At 44.1% G+C, this 21,665-nt stretch overlaps 1 protein-coding gene across 4 annotated transcripts in view; it reads right to left on the bottom strand.

Moving 5' to 3' along the window:
* LOC102415381 (carboxypeptidase A4) overlaps positions 1 to 21,665 on the bottom strand; it is a 43,891-nt gene that overhangs the window by 9,189 nt on the left and 13,037 nt on the right. For 2 of the 4 annotated variants that reach the window (XM_045166459.1, XM_045166460.1), the window contains 7 exons: positions 18,823 to 18,974; positions 14,639 to 15,744; positions 8,391 to 8,472; positions 7,851 to 7,985; positions 6,524 to 6,622; positions 2,589 to 2,690; positions 669 to 773 (listed from right to left, as the gene is read on the bottom strand). In XM_045166459.1, coding sequence (XP_045022394.1) covers positions 669 to 773; positions 2,589 to 2,690; positions 6,524 to 6,622; positions 7,851 to 7,985; positions 8,391 to 8,472; positions 14,639 to 14,775 — 660 coding nt within the window. In that variant the 5' untranslated portion in view covers positions 14,776 to 15,744; positions 18,823 to 18,974. Of the gene's footprint in view, positions 1 to 668; positions 774 to 2,588; positions 2,691 to 6,523; positions 6,623 to 7,850; positions 7,986 to 8,390; positions 8,473 to 10,176; positions 12,127 to 14,638; positions 15,745 to 18,822; positions 18,975 to 21,665 lie in introns of those variants that run through there. The other 2 variants (XM_006043415.4, XM_006043417.4) reach the window with 2 other exon arrangements.

Genomic DNA, 21,665 nt, shown 5'->3' with positions numbered 1-21,665 from the left:
GCTCCTAGAACAGCATCTACCCTCTGGCAGTCTCCCTGCCACCCTTGTAGGTGCAGCTCTCTGCAAAGCCCATGGAGCACTTCAAAATCTGAGGGAACATGGCTACCTGATGACATCAACTTCAATGAGTCCTGGGCTGCCTGGTTTATTCTTCCTTCCAGGGGGTAGGAGCAGGGGAAGGGAGAACCACACATCATAATAGTTATTAGGAATATGAGCCCCTGTGCTAGGGTTGGGAAAGTTGGGTCCTCCACTCACACCACCCCTCCTCCCTGGAACTGGCTTCAACTAGACTTTCCAGAGGGACAGAGCATGGAGATAGCATGAGGTCTCTGAGGGCCAGGAGAGCCTGAAAGGGACTGAAGGTAAAAATTATCTGAGCCTTGCTGCTGAGCAGGACTGACTATGTGTCAGTGTTTCGGGGCCACCTCTACAGCTCATTAGTACGCTCACTGCTATGAGCGGACATTGCCATTTGGCTAAACTATGAGGCTGACTGTGGGGCTCTGATCTTTTGTTTCTCCAATTTGAAAAGACTCCCCCAGCCTATTGTTCCTGTGAAAGTACCCTCCTAACCTACCACACCACCCCCCCAGGTACAGCTGCATAGTACAGTACAGGGCACCCCTGGCCCTGCAGAATTCTGGGCTAATACTAGGCGACATGACCTTTCTCGCAGTCCAGATTGCTGTGGCTGATGAGATCCACTCCCGGGCATGGATGCCTGCATTCAGCCAAATGGCTGGGCGCTGCCTGCCTTTTCCAGTGCTGAACTGGAAGGAAAAAGAGGCCAGAAAATAACCCTTCTCTCTGGCTGTGTGTCTACTCACCTCTCCTCTCCTCTTCCCAGCTCGCCCCTATTCATTTAAACCATTTAAGATCATTCAGAGGTCAAATGTTCCTGAGGGCACCATCCATTTATCAGGCTTCTCCAGGTCGAGGAGCTTAATTGACTGGCAGGGCCGAATTGCAGCACCACAGCTCCAGGCAGCTTGAACCACTCCAAGGTTGGAAGCAAATGGGAAGGGGAAACACTTGCTATTGTGAATTATAATGTCAGTGTGATTAGAGGTAATATTATGTCTCTTAAATGGACTTCCCTGGTGGCTCAGATGGTAAAGCGTTTGCCTACAATGCAGGAGACCGGGGTTCAATCCCTGGGTCAGGAAGATCTCCTGGAGAAGGAAATGGCAACCCACTCCAGTATTCTTGCCTGGAAAATCCCATGGATGGAGGAACCTGGTAGGCTACAGTCCATGGGGTCACAAAGAGTCTGACATGACTGAGTGACTTCACTTTCACTTTATGTCTCTTGAATGACCTCAAATGGTATCTCAACAGAGAGAGACACAAAAGTGCATGAACCAGCCTGTTCTAGCTGATGCCATAAATGAAATCAGTTTTAAAATGAGGAAGGGGTGTTCACTATTGCTCACTGCATGAAATGAATTCTGACTGCTCCCTTTTAGTGTTGGGTCCCCTTGGGTCAGAGCTTGGTGCTAATGAAGCAAAGGTCTCCATCAGTTGGCAAATAATCTAAATTTATGTAGATTATTTGACAGCAACCAGCTCAAAGGCAGGGCTTCTCCCACTGGTAATTTCGCCATTGCTGTAAGCCTGGATCCCTCAAGACCTGTATGGATCTAAGGGTTTGACAAATTCTAAGCACCATCACTTGTTCCATGGTTTATATCTCCAAATTCCTTTTTATTCATTTGGCTGGATTATTTATGTAATTTATGTCACTGCCATAAATTCTTTGCCTCTTTTGCCAATAGAGACCTAAAATCTGTTAAAAATATCTGGAAATTAGTCTTGATGTAGCCAAGGATCATAGACTGGGCTTAAAATTACACCAGCCCCAAAATTACCGTCCTAGATTGCTTTTCCAATAAGTACCCCTAAAAAGCAGAATGGAATTTTTAGACCCATCCCAATTTGTCTTCATATTTACAGAAGATGGGAATGGAGGCAAAAGACTGTGGCCAATCTGAAAGCTTTCTGAAACACTAACCACCTCCCACTTCTTTCATTTTTTAAGTTTTATTAGTTTTCTTGGCTGCCCGGGGTCTTCGTTGCTGTGCGTGGGCTTTCTCTAGTTGTGGTGACTTCTCTTGCTGCAGAGCAAGGCTCTAGGGCCCACGGCGTCAGCAGGCGCAGGCTCAGTAGCTGTGGTACACAGGCTCTCGAGTGTCGGCTCAGTAGTTGTGGTGCACGGGCTTAGTTGCCCCTTAGCTTGTGGAATCTTCTTGGACCAGGGATTGAACCCAGGTCCCCTGCATTGGCAGGTGGATTCTTAACCACTGGACCACCAGGGAAGTCCACTCACCTCTTCTTGATCCTGCCTTTCAGCCAAAACTTGGAAAGGGATGTGCTCCTTCTAACTCCATTCACAAGAAGCAGAAGCAGGGGACCCTGTGTCAGAACAACTTCTAACCCGAGCAGAGGTGTCCCCACCTCACCCTCCTCCCTGAAGTCAAGGAGGTCCTTACAATCTGCCTCTTTCAAAAGTGTGAGGGCTGAGTCCTAGACACAAGGAGCCAGGAGCCTGAGTCCAGTCAGGCCCTTCAAGGTGCATGGAGCCTCACCTTCAGGACATACATCAACCGGTTCTCAAATGAATGCCCAATCTTCACTGCGCTTACCAAGTGAGGATAAGATTTGACAATGCTGTCCATCTCTTTGTGAATCTGAAGTGTGAAAAAGTAAACACAGGGGCATTTAAAAAATTTGTTCAGCTCTAGATGGGTATCTGTGAACTTTATTTTGTTGATCTTAATGATTTTTTTATAGTCCCCTAACCTTGGGGTTGACAATATGAAATGCTTATTATTAAGCAACTGCCTAAGAATCCATGTCTATGATTTTCTAGAGAAAAACACATTTTATTTGTCCACAAAATTATAGTCCATTAAATGAGAGTAAAAACATGTATACAAATACTGCTCCAAAAGTGTGGCCCTTTGCACTACACTAGTCTAGGCCATATATTATCACCCTGCTTATTTAAGTTATATGCAGAGTACATCGTGCGAAATGCTGGGCTGGATGAAGCACAAGCTGGAATCAAGATTGCTGGGAGAAATATCAATAACCTCAAATATGCAGATGACACCACCCTTATGGCAGAAAGCAAAGAGGAACTGAAGAGCCTCTTAATGAAAGTGAAGGAGGAGACTGAAAAAGCTGGCTTAAAACTCAACATTCAAAAAAACTAAGATCAAGACACCCAGTCCCAACACTTCATGGCAAACAGATAGGGAAACAATGAAAACAGCAACAGACTTTATTTTCTTGGGCTCCAAAATCACTGCAGATGGTGACTGCAGCCATGAAATTAAAAGATGTTTGCTCCTTGGAAGAAAAGCTATGACCGACCTGCTGCTGCTGCTAAGTCGCTTCAGTCGTGTTCGACTCTGTGCAACCCCATAGACGGCAGCCCACCAGGCTCCCCCGTCCCAGGGATTCTCCAGGCAAGAATACTGGAGTGGGTTGCCATTTCCTTCTCCAATGCACGAAAGTGAAAAGTGAAAGTGAAGTCGCTCAGTCATGTCTGACTCTTTGCGACCCCATGGACTGCAGCCCGCCAGACTCCTCCATCCATGGGATTCTCCAGGCAAGAGTACTGGAGTAGGGTGCCATTGCCTTCGCCGATGACCGACCTAGACAGCATATTAAAACCCAAAGACATTACTTTGCCAACAAAGGTCCATCTTGTCAAAGCTATGGTTTTTCCAGTAGTCATGTATGGATTGAGAGTTGGACCACAAAGAAAGCTGAGTGCCAAAGAATTAATGCTTTTGAACTATGGTATTGCAGAAGACTCTTGAGAGTCCCTTGGACTGCAAGGAGATCAAACCAGTCAATCCTAAAGGAAATCAGTCCTGAATATCCATCGGAAGGACTGATGCTAAAGCTGAAGCCCTAATACTTTGGCCACATGATGAGAAGAACTGACTCATTTGAAAAGACCCTGATGCTGGGAAAGATTGAAGGCAGGAGGAGAAGGGGACAACAGAGGACCAGATGGTTGGATGGCATCAAGGACTCAATGGACATGAATTTGAGCAAGCTCCGGAAGTTGGTGAAGGACAGGGAAGCCTGGCATGCTACAGTCCATGGGGTCGCAAAGAGTCAGACAGGATTTAGCAACTGAACTGAAGTGAGTCTAGATAACCACCTAGGGCCCCATTTAGCCAAGATTCTTGAAAGAACTCCCCTCCTTTTTTTTCATCACTTTTCCCATCAGTTAGGAAGAAAATTCAGCATGTACTATAAATATATATAATACCACACAAGTATATTATGTACATTATAAAACAAAAAATAGAAACAAAAGTTGTTACATTAATAATAAATTCAAATATATGTAGAAATAGAAATTGCAACAGTTTATTTCTCCATTCCAGTGGACTATCTTGCTTACACCCCACTGTACAAGCACTCCACTTTGGAAGTGATTCTTCTAAAGACTTTGATCTCTCAATTGAAGAGCTGTAACAAAACAAGGTTATGAATGCTTTTATTTGCTTTCAGGAAAAAAAAAAAGGGGGGGTTTGTTTTAAATGGAATTCATCCACCTTAGTTGTTCAAACTTTTTGAGGGCTGAAATAAAGAAATAAATGAATTTATATTTAGACCTTAAATTTGAAAGAAGGAGCTTTACAGAGAAGGAAAGTGTGCAATCAATACCAGAATAAAATCAAGCTTAAAGGGTTTATCAGACTTGCAGTCATTATGGCAGACTGAGCAAGAAACTCGCTCTCAAATATATAGGCAAGCCAGATAAAATACTATGAAAATGAGTCCCAGCCAAATTTAAAAGCCAAAAAAAAAAAAAAGGAAAAATTGTGCCAGAAATGAAGAGAGAGCAAGCTAACAGAGTACAGGACAAAAGGTGAAGCCCCAGGGCTAGATATCCGTCTTAGGTTCTGAGGGTTTACAGCAACCAGGAAGAGGAGTAGAGGGCAAAGGACCCTGCCTGGAGCAAGGAGCAAGTTCCAACTTGAGAGCTGGAAAGTGGTAATTATGGCCATGAAAAGGGCCTGGAAACTCTACCCACTGACCGTAGAAAGTGGAGCAAAAGCCAGATGCCTGCCTGAAGTCATGAGAGGAGAGTTACTCAGGAAAAGTTAAAACAACAAGCTGTGTCCAGACATGGGGTTGCAAATTCACAATGCCAACACAAGGGGAAAGCTTACCCACAACAATAACAAAAGTAACTGCCACCACAACAATACGCACACAGGGTCTTAAATTAGAAACCCTGGCAGAGACAAACAGGAAATTCCCTTTAGAGACCTAAGAAGGTTCAAGTGATTGTGGGATATGTGCTTGTAAAAGCTGTTTTTACAAAGAACTGAATACGAGTAGCCTTCTGCTGCAAGCCAGATGACAATGATACCTCAAGTCAGAGAACAAAATTGAGTGGATAGGAACGTGAGGATCCTGCAGCAGTCAGGTGAGGGGATGGTGTTTCCAGAATCTTGGGTGACATTTGCAACCTGTTAGCTCAGCTCGGGAGTGCCCCATGTTAATGAGGCCATCGTCACAGGTTGGATCCCTGTGTGGGCCTCAGCTCCATTTTCGTCCATGGCCCTGGACTGAACTCCTGACTTTATCCAGCTGTTTTGCAGATGTATGTCACTGGTCACAAGAGGGATCAAGGGGCAGTGTGGCCAAGTGTACACAATAAACAAAGCTACTGACAATCCTGGGAAAGAAGTGGAAAAAAAGCTTGGGAAAAAAACCTCATCTGAAAGAAAAATAATTCAAAGTATATGCCTCATGAAAAGCATGCCAGGAACTCTATCTTTGGATATATATTCAGCCATAGGAAACAAAATACCAGTTTAGATTTGGGGTTTGTTCCTGAGTTAGTAGAGAATTTCCAGACTAAGGAAAAAAACATTAGGGGCCTAAGAAAATCATAGGCTACGTGATTCAGTTCCATTCCAGTCCTTCTTGGTTCTTCAAATTCCAATATTACATTAAATTATTCTGCTCCAAATTTCTTATTTGAAGAGTTGGCTTACCTTGAAAGTCATTTATATAAGTGATTTCTAACTAAACACAGCACCAACATGTATTATGGAACAAATATACATTATAAGTAGTCATGATAAATGAGTGGAAATATTTGGTTAACCTTGGAAATAATCACTTGTCTATTTGCCTGGGATAAGTAACACTTTAATCTGGGTGAATAAAGTACAGGGATTCTGGTGGAATATAACAAGGTTGAATTACGAGGACTGAAAATGGTTGCAATTACTTCATGGTTTTCTTTGAGGGGTTGCTTAAGAAAAGAAGGATGCATGTGGGAGTAAATGTTCAGTTTGCATTTCACTCTGCTCTTAGGAGATAAACAACCCAAGAATTAGAAAGAAATTGAAGTGTACACATTTTAACCCCTCATTGTAGGCGTACTGTACTAGGGACTAACACCTCCTGGAAGTAAGGAGAGGGGTTACAAAACCCAAAAGGCCAATGATCTGATCTTCACCTGCTTTGAAATACTTACATCTTCCAGGGTGTGATAGGCCCCATAGTTAAAGCAATTATTGCTCAGTTCTTGACGTACATTGCGTTGTAGCTGTTGGTGTTCACTATCTAAAATGGTCTGAAACAGACATGGCAACATTACAAAGTGATTCTCTGGGGGCAGAGGTTCATGTTGTTTCCACTCTCCCTTGGGATATGGGCTGGCCAAGAGGGCAGCACCCTCAGCACACATATCAAGCAGCACAAACGTCAAGGTATAAAAGGGGGTCAGATTTCTTCCCCATATCTATAAAATCTTACTTCTTGGAGCCCAACGTACATCACCTCATTCAAAACTCACTTTCTCCCTGGAAGCAACATATGTGCCATTTGGTTATTCTATACTACGAATTCTCTAGACGTCAGCCTGCATCTGGTATCCAGTGCCTCTGAAATACCCAGCTTGGGAAACCATTCAGAAACAAAGAAATTCTTACAACCACTCCTACTTTGAAGGCTCCTGGCAGATGTCTGTGACATGTGAGGATGATTAATAAGCTCACAGCTGCTCACACCATCAGGAAACTCCCAGGCCAAATCACCAATTAGCCCACAACCCACCTCGGTGAAGGAGAGAACGTGAGCCAGACACTGTCCTGCTGTTCAAATACAGCTCGTGAGGCTGGTGTCTGACTTGGGCAGTGACGCTGACTCTGCTAGGGGCTGCTGGTAACATTCTCCCTTTCGCCAACCATGCTTATTTATTATTTATTTATTTTTGCCCATGCCACATGGCATGAGGGATTTTAGTTCCCTGACCAGGGATTGAACTTCTTCCCCTTGCAATGAAAGTGTGAAGCCACTGGACCAGCAAATAATTCTCAAAGGGTATTTTTTATGACTGGCCTTCAGCACCTCCCCACCAGCACACATTCTATTCTTCCCTCTTGACTTCAAATAAAAAAAAAGAGACTTAATACTTGTGAGATAGCTATGACATACCATGCACTGTAAGACATTTTATGTACATTTAAGCACTTAATCTCAATTAATCGTATGAAGTAGATATAACTATTACCATTTTACTGATGAAGGAACAGAGTCTCAAGAGGGTAACAGTTTGTCCAAAATTACACAGCTAGTAGTTAGCAAAATCAGGATCTGGATCCAGATCTGACTGGTTTGCCATGTAAGCCCTTTCTAGCACAACATGTTCCTCTAACAAGTTACTGCACTTTACTTCCATATACCTCAATGTCTTCATCTGTTCAATGGAGAAGAATGAGGCCAGAACTTGAAAATGTTCCAAGTCCACTCTGGCTGTTTGGTCCTATGCAAGACCAGTGGAGGGACCTTGGCCTACCCACCTGCAGGTCTTCAATAGCCACTGAGTACTCTAAGCCATGGTCCTCCAGGAAGGATTTGACTTCCCGCAGACTGAAAGAAGGGACCAGGACATCTGCAGGATGACCAAGGGTAGAGGGAGATTTCCACAAGTCGAGCTGAGGAGAAAAGAAGTAAAACCAGGTTGAAGGATAGTTCAGGTAAAAAGCACAATGAACTCATTCTTCTAGAATAACTGCCAAAAGCCTGGGTGGTCCCTGAGAAGCTGAGTTCTGCACAAGGGCAAACTTCTGCCGTTTCAGTTTTATCTGGTCAGGCCTGCCCAGCAGGCAACACATGGCAAAGCTCAAGGAGTGACAAGTCAATGGCAGAAAGATGAAGCCCTCTGCTAAGGACCCCATCTCCCTGGAGAGCACTTCCCCACCAACTCTCTCCATTGTATAAAGACATGTTGATTAATATAGGATTATACACAGAAACTCTTCAGGAATAACAATGCCAGTGCTGCAAGAGTCTTCTCCCACCACGGTTAATTGATACTCAAGAGAAAGAGAACTAGGTACCTTAAGGTTGTCTGAATTCACTAGCCGATTGAGTTTGCTGATCTCATCTTCATTTCTGACGTTAATTCTGAAAACTTGGTGCCTGGAGAAAGCCGGGGGGGGGGGGGGGGGGGGGGAAGCAAAAGATAATGGTAAAGCTTTCAGCTGGCAAATAAACCCCAGGCCTACTATCCCAGACATAATGAAAGGAAATGGTCTAGTCTTTGGTTATAATATATAGCCACTAAAAATAAGGCTACGTGGCAAATATGAAAAAGTGCTTATGGTATATAACTTTCAGGGAAATATTAAGTGAAAGAGCAGGACACAAAATTGTATGTATGCCATGACTGTAAGTATGGAAAAAGCAGATGCATTGGAAGAAAAACAGACAACGGAAATATAGCAAATGCTGACAGTGCTTATGTTCGGGTCATGGGATTATGGATGACTTACTTTTTTCCCCTCGTATCTGTTTTCTGTAATGTGGTCATATTACTTTATAATGAAAAACATATATATTTTGCAGAAAGGAATGTTCCTGAACTACACGCAAAGCTAACTCAAGACATAAAGAGGCACTTCTTCACTGTCAAGGTCTAGGACTGAAACTGGCTGAATGTCCACGCTGGAAAGAGCAAGGAAAGAGAACAGACCTTCCATCCTGGGAGGGTTAGTTATTTTTCCTCTTACCAAAGAGGGGAGAGGCTGGGTGCTCTCCAGGCCCTTCCAGCTCCGGAATCCTACACAAATGCATGGTGCTGGGACTGAATTTGGGATTCATCCTCCCAATGGGGCTCTGACAGGGCCCAGAAGGAAGCTGGCCAGTCCCAAGTCCCCCTTTGTTGTTCGTCCTGCACTTGTTTCCTATACATCATTTAGCTCCCGCGGCAGCAGCAGGGGTAGAGGCCCCCAAAGTCCTGTGTGTGGGTGGGAGAAGGCCAAGCCTGAAAAGCTGCCTTTGTGCTCTCAGCCGGCTCAGAGAGCCAGGGGAGCCATTAGGCCGTTGCTAGGTGACGGCCCGAATGAATCGGCACTCAACACTGTCACATGCGTCATCCCTTTGACACAAATGAATGCGGGAAGAGCTGCTGGAGACGGCTGTGGGCTGAAGGACCTGTTGACAGAGAAAATGGTTCTGTCACAGGGAGCTAAACGTGCAGCCTCACGTGGCAGATCAGCATCTCCTCATCAGAAAACCGGTCTAATCCGGATGAACTCTCAGAGCTTAACTTTGTTCTGGGAGCTTCTGGGGGGTCTCCAAGGGGTCTGGTCTAGCCTCTAGGGAGGTAAGGTCCGCTGCAGAGTTGCTTCCATTGCAGGCAGCAGATTTGAAGGGAACGCCATTGCTGAAGCCTCACTTTCCCCCTGCTCATCTGGTCTCCACAGGGTCCTGGGAGGTGGGCAGCCAAATGCATCCCATGGGAGTCTCTGAGCCCACAGTGGAGAAGCCACTGGCTGGCAGGTATCAGCCTGAACCTGACAGACTTGCTATATGTTGGACTGCAGCCCTGGGAAGATGGGGAATCAAACCACCATTTCCCTGATACAGGCAAGCAGCCTTGCAAAAGTAACAGGTTTAAAACAAAAGGGAAACCCTTCCTCCTAGCTGAGTACCAGGACCTATCTGTAGAACTCATGCTCTGTCACAACATGTCCTCAATACTCCAGAAAAAGGGACATCTTAAAAATGGGTGTTCTGCCTATTTGCAGGGCAGCAATGGAGACACAGACATAGAACAGACTTGTGGACACAGTGGGAGAGGGGGAGGGTAGGATGAATGGAGAGAGTAGCATGGAAACATACATTACCAAACGGAAAACAGCCAGCCAGTGGGAATTTGTTGTTTGACACAGGGAGTTCACCAGGACTGTGTGATAACCTAGAGGGGTGGGATGGGGAGGAGGCGGGGTGGAATGGGAGGGAGGTTCAGAGGGAGGGGACATATTATATCTATGGCTGATTCATGTTGATGTATGGCAGAAACCAATACAATATTGTAAAGCAGTTATCCTCCGATCAAAAATAAATAAAATTTTTTAAATGGGTGTTCTGAAAAGTGCCTGTGCACTGGCATCTCTGTTAGCAAAATGAGGCATTGGTAAAATACAGCATTGACTAGAGTATCACAAAGAGAACAAGGAAGGAGAAGGAATAGGATGAGAAAAAAAGAGGAACATAAGAATAATGGGCTCTTAAGAATATTAAAACCATGTTACACATTCATCCACAACATGTGCTTTAATTCTCCCAAAGTGGTAACTTCACAGAACTTTCATACTCCTGGGCACAGTCCACAAGGGAGTACAGGGAATCTAATTGGCCCTGATGATGATTAAACTCACAGCTCATTTCATTACATCCTAATTAGCCCAGCTCCAAAGGATAAAGACACATCTGTAACATGCAGACAGGCTGGGTGGAAGAGCTGGTACAGAATAGAGTCTTTCCCCACATGTCTCTCCTCCGTCTCTCCCTCCTACACATTCTTGGCTCCAGCTTCACTCAAATCCCAAATTCACCATACGTTTTGCCCTCCTATGCCTTTGCACATGCTGTTTCCTCTGCCTGGATATCCAGCCCTTTTCTTTATCTGCCTAGCCAATCTCTCACCCAGGCTTTAGGACCAACCTTCATCACCCATAAGGTTTTCCTCAACCAGAAAAGACAATGTTAAGGACAATCTTCAGATGGCACTAAAAACTGGCAGGAGGCAGGGAGGATCTAACATTATTCTCATGAACATAAGTTCATCCATACCTAGAAGCAGAAAAAACGTTAAGTGGGTGCCAGGTGAAGGGCAGCCTTTCTCTTGCCCTCACTCTCTTTGTCTCTATTTGGAAAATGCACCCTGAGAGTGTGGGTGGTGGAACATAACCTATCTCCACCATCTGGAAATCTTTTCAAAGATTTAAGCTCTTTCTGAAGATGGGAAATTGGCCTGGGGAGGGGGACATGCTGGGGTTTGCAGGTTGCCATGTTTACCCTTCCTACTCCACACAGGTAGGTGTTCCTACAGCTCTTCTTAACTCTGGTGCTCTCCAATACCCGGACTGGCAGCTGCTGCCAACACAATGGTCAGTGATCCACTCTCAGCACTCTCACACTCATCCCATGTGCTGGACAGTCAGTAGTCACCTTGGTTCTGAGCTTCTATCCCTCCCCCTTTCACCATGTGGGTGGCCAAGCAGCATGTTCTTTGCGCCTCTCTTACTTGCATCCCCAGCCAGTCTTAGAAGCCACCACATCTGAGATGATTTCATGGAACTCTTAAATGCCTACCAGTTACTGCCAATGCTACAAGTTCTGCAACTATTTCCTGTTCTCTGCCTGCTGTACACCTTTAGGCATCCTGGCCACCATCCTATCCTTAAGATGAGTGGAGCCCAGAAGAGAAGACACCAGCAGAATGAGAGAGACTGGGGAGGTGGGTGAGTTAGGTGGAAGGAGCAGAGACTGGGGCTGGGGGGGAGGGGGGGATGAAACCATCACCTCCATCTCCATTAGCACTGTTGCCCCTACAACCCAACCTGCTTCCTGGCTATCCAACCACTCGAATGTTCAGAAATCAACTTCCCCTGGCTCTAAATGTTCACCAAGTTGGGTGTCTAGGCTATGTCTATGGACCTCAGGAAGAATTCCTCCACCTTTGCTGGTTTCCCTACTATAAGGCGAGAAAGATTTGAGAAACCTATATGCAGGTCAGGAGGCGACAATTAGAACTGGACATGGAACAACAGACTGGTTCCAAATAGGAAAAGGAGTATGTTAAGGCTGTATACTGTTACCCTGCTTGTTTAACTTATATGCAGAGTAGTACATCATGAGAAACGCTGGGCTGGAAGAAGCACAATCTGAAATCAAGATTGCTGGGAGAAAATCAATAACCTCAGATATGCAGATGACACCACCCTTATGGCAGAAAGTGAAGAGGAACTCAAAAGCCTCTTGATGAAAGTGAAAGAGGAGAGGGAAAAGGTGGCTTAAAGCTCAACATTCAGAAAACAAAGATCATGGCATCTGGTCCCATCATTTCCTGGGAAATAGATGGGGAAACAGTGGAAACAGTGTCAGACTTTATTTTTGGGGGCTCCAAAATCACTGCAGATGGTGACTGCAGCCATGAAATGAAAAGACGCTTACTCCTTGGAAGGAAAGTTATGACCAACCTAGATAGCATATTCAAAAACAGAGACATTACTTTGTCAACAAAGGTCCGTCTAGTCAAGGCTATGGTTTTTCCAGTGGTCATGTATGGATGTGAGAGTTGGACTGTGAAGAAGGCTGAGCAACGAAGAATTGATGCTTTTGAACTGTAGTGTTGGAGAAGACTCTTGAGAGTCCCTTGGACTGCAAGGAGATCCAGCCAGTCCATTCTGAAGGAGATCAGCCCTGGGATTTCTTTGGAAGGACTGATGCTAAAGCTGAAACTCCAGTACTTTGGCCACCTCATGCAAAGTGTTGACTCACTGGAAAAGACTCTGATGCTGGAAGGAATTAGGGGCAGGAGGAAAAGGGGATGACAGAGGATGAGATGGCTAGATGGCATCACCGACTCGATGGATGTGAGTTTGAGTGAACTCTGGGAGTTGGTGATGGACAGGGAGGCCTGGCGTGCTGGGGTTCATGGGGTCGCAAAGAGTCGGACATGACTGAGCGACTGAACTGAACTGAACTGATGACACTATTGATTAAAACTGTCTGCAATTTGCTCAGGCACACAGCGCTTTCTGTGTAAGCTCCTATGGTGAGCACTCCAGAGCCCAGCCAAGCAGTATCAACCCAGGTGTCCACTGCATTATATGAGAAATCTGTATCTTGAGAAATAAAAGTTTTTTTTTCAGCCACGTGAATAGGTGCAGCAGGAGCCTGAGAGCTTTATGCGTCAGCCCACATAGCAGCAAATGTAGTTATTACACACTTACTGCTGAGCTGCCTGTGGAAAAATCTCCTTCCCTTACCACCTGTTATGCCTAAGCGCTCTGAGCTATTTGGCAGTAGAGACCAGGTGTGAACGGAAGTCATCACCATAAAAATTACTCAATCACATATAAGTAATTACTTCAATAAACAATCTCAAAGTCCCTTTAGCCAGATAGTATAATGGAGAGTTAACTAACAGATATAGACAAATCAGTTAGATATAGGATTCTTTCTGGAGATTGTTGTTCAGTTGCTCAGTCATGTCCGACTTTTTGTGACCCCATGGACTGCATTTGGGTTTTGCATTCAGAGTTCCAACTCCCCTGCTTACCAGCTAAGTAGCCTTGGGCAGGTTTCTTAATCTTTCTAAGGCTGAATTTTTTTCATGTTTAAATTGAGGAAAATAACACCCCTGCCTGCCAGAATTGTGTGATCCAAAAGATAATGTACGTGACAGCTCTTTGCAAATGGCAAAGCATTATGCAGTAATGAGTTATTAGAATTCAATCTTCCAGTAGGGTACCACAGCATCCTTTCATCTCTCCTACCTCCCAAATGCCCTCTCCTTTGTAAATCAAAAGGCATTCCATGTGGAGCACATGTGCCTGTGCACGTGCACACACCGAGTGAACAGGTGCACTGTTGCCTTTCATAGCTAGGGCTAAGCAAGACCCATCGAATCTCCGTATGCTAGATGCTACCAAGAGGGTCTGCCAAACTTAACCATTAACAGGAAGGTGAAGCCAAGAAGCCTGTGACCCAGATTTTCCTCTAAGTATGGCAGAAACTGGGCTTCCCTGGTGGTTCAGCGGTAAAGAATCCACCTGCCAATGTAGGGGCCACGTGTTCAATCCCTAGGTCAGAAAGATCCCTGGAGAAGGAAAGAGCAACCCACTCCAGTATTCTTGCCTGGGAAATCCCACAGACAGAGGAGCCTGGCAAGCTACAGTCCATAGGGTCGTAAAAGTTAGACACAACTCAGCGAATAAACAACAACAAAACATAGCAGAAATTAGAAACAATTGGTAAGTCCTAGTAGTTCACACAGGAGTAAGAAAGTAGGAGATGCCTAAAACTGACCTTAGGAATAAGAACCCGGAAGAAAGAACTGGCAGGAATTATGGGGCTGGGGAGGGACCGAAGACCACCTAGTTTTGACACGACAGCTAAAACTGAGCCTGAGAAAGAAGTAATTGGTCCAAGATGATACAGGGGCAGAGCTGGGACAGGAATCCAGGTCTTCCCTCTCAGCACCATACCACCTGAGGTACAATCAGCCATTCATGTCCAAATCTATTTGGTTCCTGTATCTCTGAACTAAGTAATAAGTCCAAAAGGAACTTACCCAGAAAATGTTTCTCGGTCACAGATGCCAGACCTGATAAGGGCCCCAAAGAACAGTATCCACTTCATGTTCCAAGGATGCCAGTCATACAGTGGTTGAGTCAAGCTATATTTATAAGGAGTCTGAGGCAGACTCATGTCCTCAAAAATGCTAATATGATTCCTAAGCACCCTTGCAACTCTTGACAGTATATCAGGTGGGTCTTTGATGCCTCTTGCATTCCTTTTGAGTGATAAAGGCCAAGCCTCTTGACCTACAAAGTCAGAAATCTGCTCCTCAGGCTGGAAAAGTCTGTGACAAGGGTTCTGTATTGCTTAACACTTGGTTTTAAGGATTGTTTTTTGAGTAAATAGGGAAGTCCCACAGGGCTGGATAGAACTTACACTGACAGAAGAGGCCAGATTATAAACCTGAGATTGTGTTAGCTCTAGAATAAAAATAAAGACTATCAAAGAAACCCCAAGTCAACTCCAAGATCACACACTTCACACACTTGACAAGCCCTTCTCTGGTGAGAGTAGATCACGATGGAAAGTTTGTGGCTTCTGTTTTGAATCTAACACCTAATTTTTCTGACTCCGACTCCACTAAAAAGGCAAAAATATATGAGGTACACGGTATAGGAGAAATGTGTTAGTCTTAACAAATTATCAGTTTTCCTTGGAATCTAAAAAGATAAGGCTTAATAGCATTATTAATAAGACTTTCTTACATTTACTAGGTTCCGAGTCTGGTGTCCTTTCTACCAAGTCACAGAATAATAACTGGAAGACACTCATGATCTCCACCACTTCTTAAGGACTCTGGAGCCTTTCAGTCCATCCAAGGTGCCCCAGATCGCACAAGCCTCCCCCATTCTACTGTCCCCCATCCACATTCTTTCTGTACTTTCTCAAGGGGAGTGGATTCAACCAAGGGTCACGGTTGGGAGTGTTAAAGAAATGTTATTCTGACATTTGTTACAACTGTAAGGGAGACTTTATTCAAGATTATTGCAACAAGACTTCCCTGGTGGTCCAGTGGTTAAGACTCCATGCTTCCAACGCAAGGCACGCAGGTTAGAGCCCTGGTTGGGGAACTAAGATCCCACGTGTTGTGCAGTGTGGCTAAAAAAGGAAAAAAAAAAATGGTTATTGCAATAGAGGTCATGCAACAGGAGAGATTGTGTTCAACTTCAAATCTATTAAATACAGCAGAGCAAGGAGGTCAGTGGATGGAAAATTGCTAAGAGGAGACACAAAGTATAGGGAGAATTTTTGCTTAACTGACCTAACAGGATTTGTGCAAAAGGCAGGCTACAGATTTAGACATCAATGGTGGAGAATATGGAACCTAATCAGATATCAAGGACTGAAGGATGATTTATCAGTATTCTTTGCTAAGACTGACTTAGAGTCCAAGGATAAAGCTAGTAGAAAAGAGAGCTCAGGGAAGCCTGTCTAAGGTCTGGTCAAGAAGAGCTGGTCAGGAGTTGTGGAGCTGGGGAGCCTCTATCCAGGCTCTTTTGTCCTTCCAACACTGAAAATGAACACCTAGGCCCACCTTGATCTGTCAAAAAAGCTGGGCTCTACTTCACCAAGATAGAGTTCAGCCTGAGAAGCTGAGACCTAAATCTGTAAGAAATCTGAACTAAGTAATCAAGCACTCAGAATTCCAGGCAAGCTGAAATTCACTTCCCACCTATATCTCCCAAGGAAAGCCATTAACATGAAAAAATCCAAATCTCTAAAGGAAGTCAATGTCTAAAGAGAAATGATATGGAATCTGAGACTCAGATTGATGGAGCAGCCTGGAGGGAGGAATGTCATTGGTTTGCCATCACTAGCTTTTATCATGCAGTGTATCAGAAACAGAAACGCAAAAGTCAACAACGGATCCAGAGTATGCAGCACCTAGCATGATACTTGGCACAGTCTAGTTGCTTAACTAGTATTTATTGAATTAATAAACTCAGAAGTCCCTTTCTAGCTCTAAAATGTTACTCTATTAAGATGAAGGAGCTGACATATACCACAACATGGGTGAATCTCAAAAACATTATGCTAAGTGAAATAAGCCAGTCATGAGAGGACAAGTACCATATGATTCCATTTATACGTGGAACCTAGAATAGGTAAATTCATAGAGACAGAAATAGAATAGAATTACCACAGGCTGGAGAAAGAAAAAATAGGAAGTGGTTGCTTAATGGGTACAGAGTTTCAGTTTGGGATGATGGAAAATTTCTGGAGATCGATGATGGTGATGATTGTGCAACACTGTGAATGCACTAATGCCACTGAACTGCACACTCAAAATGGTTAAAATCATTTTATGATATGTATATTTCACCACAAATTCTTTTAGTTTTTAAAGGATGTTGGTAGCATTTGCTTTAAATGGGATTTTAAAAGATAAAGGTTTTTAAAATAGCAGTTTGCTGTGTTTCAGGGCAACATAAATCAAAGATATAATGTTCCTATATCAGGATTAAAAAAAGGAATAATCATAACCCAATTTTGCTTCCAATAAAAGAGCTTTTAATGGTATTTAGTCCCCAGAGTCCTAATGAGGGCGGTCTCACACAGGCTCCATGACTGTCTTCAAGCCAAGCCAGGTCTCTTTTGCTTGTGGCTAAGATCTGATTGGGCTTCCCAGGTGGAACTAGTGGTAAAGAACCTGCCTGCCATTGCAGGAGATAATAGAAGATCCCCTGGAGAACAGCATGGCAATCCACTCCAGTATTCTTGCCTAGAGAATCCCATGGACAGAGGAGCCATACTTTGACAATCTGATGTGAAGAACTGACTCACTGGAAAAGACCCTGAAGCTGGGAAAGATTGACGGCAGGAGGAGAAGGGGATGACAAAGGATGATATGGTTGGAGGGCATCACTGACATGAACATGAGTTTGAGCAAGCTCCAGGAGTTTGTGATGGACAGGGAAGCCTGGGATGCTGCAGTCCATGGGTTGCAAAGATTTGGACAAGACTGAGTGACTGAACTGACTAACTGAACTAAAGATCTGATTGGCTGGCAAGAGGAAGCCCTATCAACCTGCCTGTCTTTCAGTTCAAAGGCAAATAAGTATTTGATGCCAGAGTCATAGGACCAGTCAGTACTTTCTCCACTGGCTTGGTCTGAAGAGTAAATGAGAATAAATTCTGGTTATACTATTCCCACTGGCCTCTCACAGCTATGCAACCTCTATATGAAATTCCTTCATTATCAAAAATAAGTCCAGCCCCTATGTGCATGAACCTTGAGAATAGGGATAACTTAGTAGAGGGCCATGCTTATGAAAAAAAAAAAAACAAGATTAATTTGAAAAGAAAAAAAGGTGTTATTCAAATAGAGACTATACTTAGCCTTCCTTTGGTGTTCTTAGGAGCTTCTGGCTTCACCCACCCATTTGAAATCCTGCCTGCTCTCCTCATTGGCATCTTCTACATCCTAGGGAGGCTACGCCACTTCCTTCTTCAGTTGGGTTCTAGGTACAAATATTTTTTCCTCCAGTGGAAGAGGAGGAATCACAAACAAAGAGAGGGAATTCCCTGGCAGTTCAGTGGTCAGGACTATGTTTTCACTGCCTAGAGTGCAGATTCAATCCCTGGTCAGGAAACTAAAATTCCATAAGCTGCATGGTATTACCAAAAACAAAATAAAACATAAAAAAAAAAAATAGAGGAAGACATTTGGCCCCTACCTTTAGGGGACTTTCAGTATAAGGACTGAACAGGCTTTGTTCTGATATAAAATAACATGCCCAGCACCTATATGCGTGGGTAAAATCAAGAATGTGCACCTGTGTAATATGTGGACACTGATATGTGACATATGATAAAGGAAGGAAGCATTAGCCTACAAATACTCCTGGCAATCGTGACTCAGAAGGGCTGAGCAATGGGCCAACGCTGAGGCCCCCTCCATGGAGGGCTGGTAGAGGTCAAACAGGAGATGGCTGGGGAAGAGATGGAGGAAATCACCTAGTCCCTAAGAATGAGGCTGGGCAAAGGTGAAGACCAGACAGGTTATACCAGGGGAAAGTAGAACTAGTGGTTAATACTGGGAATTAACACTACAAACTCTTGTTTCTTGAGTCTTTGCCTTCACCCACAGAAGGTGTAGTAGCACCTGGTTATTAACAATTACCAAATAGTTGCTTATTTGACCTATCTTCCTGGGTACCAAAATTACTTACTTACCCCTTTCATGTGGCCACATGACCAGATAATCCCACTAAAAGCTCCACAGTGCACCAAACCCTGGCTTCAGATTCAATCCTGATTCTGCGTCATCAGCTGATCATCATAAGTGATCTAAGGCAATCACTTAATCTGAATTCCAAATGCTTCTTCTGTCAAAAAAGTATAGTAATACAACTTATTTCGCAGGGCAGTGAGAATTAAATAGAATAATATAATGGTTATGAGTCTACCACTTGTTGAGTGCTTATTAAATGTGTTAAACATTATGCTAAATTGGTTTGTTTAATCCTTACCATGTCACAAGGTAGACATTAGTATTATCCCCATTTTACAGATGAGGAAAACTGATTTCCTCTGAGGAAATCTCAGAAAGATTAAGTAAAGGAGCTGAGATCATGTACATAGAATAGGCATTCAATAAATGTCAGTTGTGATTATAATCATCAACAAATGACTAAGATTCCACCAAGGGACCATATTACGGATCAGAAGTATCTGGATTAGCTCCATCAGGAAGCTAATTCACTTCAATTCACTCAGTCATGTCTGACTCTTTGCAACCCCATGGAATGTAGCACACCAGGCTTCCCTGTCCATCACCAACTTCCAGAGCTTGCTCAAACTCATGTCCATCGAGTTGGTGATGCCATCCAACCATTTCATCCTCTGCTGTCCCCTTCTCCTCCTGCCCTCAACCTTTCCCAGCATCAGGGTCTTTTCCAATGAGTCAGTTCTTCACATCAGGTGGCCAAAGTTTTGGAGTTTCAGGTTCAGCATCAGTCCTTCCAATGAATATTCAGGATTGATTTCCTTTAGGATTGATTGGTTTGATCTCCTTGCAGTCCAAGGGACTCTCAAGAGTCTTCTCCGACACCACGGTTCAAAAGCATCAATTCTATCCCACTGCTGGGCATACACACCAAGGAAACCAGAACTGAAAGAGACACGTGTACCCCAGTGTTCATCGCAGCACTGTTTACAATAGCCAGGAACCTAGATGTCCATCAGCAGATGAATGGATAAGAAAGCTGTGGTACATATACACAATGGAGTATTACTCAGCCATTAAAAAGAATACATTTGAATCAGTTCTAATGAGGTGGATGAAACTGGAGCCTATTATACAGAGTGAAGCCAGAAAGAAAAACACCAATATACTAATACATATATATGGAATTTAGAAAGATGGTAACAGTAACCCTGTATGCGAGACAGCAAAAGAGACAAAGATGTATAGAACAGTCTTTTGGACTCTGTGGGGGAGGGAGAGGGTGGGATGATTTGGGAGAATGGCATTGAAACATGTATAATATCATATATGAAATGAATCACCAGTCCAGGTTCAATGCATGATACTGGATGCTTGGGGCTGGTGCACTGGGACAACCCAGAGGCATGGTATGGGGAGGGTGGAGAGAGGGGGCATTCAGGATGGGGAACACGTGCAAACCTGTGGCAGATTCATGCTGATGTATGGCAAAACCAATACAATATTGTAAAGTAATTAACCTCCAATTAAAATAAATAAATTTATATTTTTAAAAAAAGCATCAATTCTTCGGTGCTCAGCTTTCTTTATGGTCCAACTCTCACATCCATACATGACTACGGGAAAAACCATAGCTTAGACTAGATGAACCTTCATTGGCAAAGTAGTGTCTCTGCTTTTTAATATGCTTTCTAGGTTGGTCATAGCTTTTCTTCTAAGGAAAGTGAAAGTGAAGTCTCTCAGTCGTGTCTGACTCTTTGTGACCCCGTGGACTGTAGCCTACCAGGCTCCTCTGTCCATGTGATTTTCCAGGCAATAGTACTGGAGTGGATTGCCATTTCCTTCTCCAGGGGATCTTCCCAACCCAGGGATTGAACCCAGGTCTCCGGCATTGTAGACAGACGCTTTACCGTCTGAGCCACCAGGGAACTCCTTTCTTCTAAGGAGCAAACAACTTTTAATTTCATGGCTGCAGTCGCCATCTGCAGTGATTTTGGGGCCCAGGAAAATAAAGTCTGTCATTATTTCCCTATCTATTTGACATGAAGTGATGGGACCTGATGGTGACTGCAGCCATGAAATTAAAAGATGCTTACTCCTTGTAAGAAAAGTTATGACCAACCTAGATAGCATATTGAAAAGCAGAGATATTACTTTGCCAACAGAGGTCCGTCTAGTCAAGGCTATGGTTTTTCCAGTGGTCATGTATGGATGTGAGAGTTGGACTGTGCAGAAAGCTGAGCGACGAAGAATTGATGCTTTTGAACTGTGGTGTTGGAGAAGACTCCTGAGAGTCCCTTGGACTGCAAGGAGATCCAATCAGTCCATTCTGAAGATCAGCCCTGGGTTTTCTTTGGAGGGAATGATGCTAAAGCTGAAACTCCAGTACTTTGGCCACCTCATGTGAAGAGTTGACTCATTGGAAAAGACTGATGCTGACAGGGATAGGGGGCAGGAGGAAAAGGGGATGACAGAGGATGAGATGGCTGGATGGCATCACTGACTCGATGGATGTGAGTTTGAGTGAACTCCGGGAGTTGGTGTTGGACAGGGAGGCCTGGTGTGCTGCGATTCATGGGGTTGCAAAGAGTCGGACATGACTGAGCAACTGAACTGAACTGAACTGAACTGAACTGATGGGACCGGATGCCATGATCTTAGTTTTTTGAATGTTGAGTTTTACGCCAGCTTTTTCAGTTCTGGACTGGGTTGCCATTTCCTTCTCCAGGGGATCTTCCCAACCCAGGGATCAAACCCAGGTCTCCTGCATCGCAAGCAGATTCCTTACCTACCGAGCTATCAGGGAAGCCCCCTGTTGCCCTCCTTCATTGCAAACCCCTTCTGCTGCCTA

Source organism: Bubalus bubalis, chromosome 8 (genome assembly GCF_019923935.1).
Source record: "Bubalus bubalis isolate 160015118507 breed Murrah chromosome 8, NDDB_SH_1, whole genome shotgun sequence".
NCBI classification, from domain to species: Eukaryota; Metazoa; Chordata; class Mammalia; order Artiodactyla; family Bovidae; genus Bubalus; species Bubalus bubalis.
Note: the sequence above shows the minus strand (reverse complement) of the source record. Positions and strands in the feature narration are given on the sequence as shown.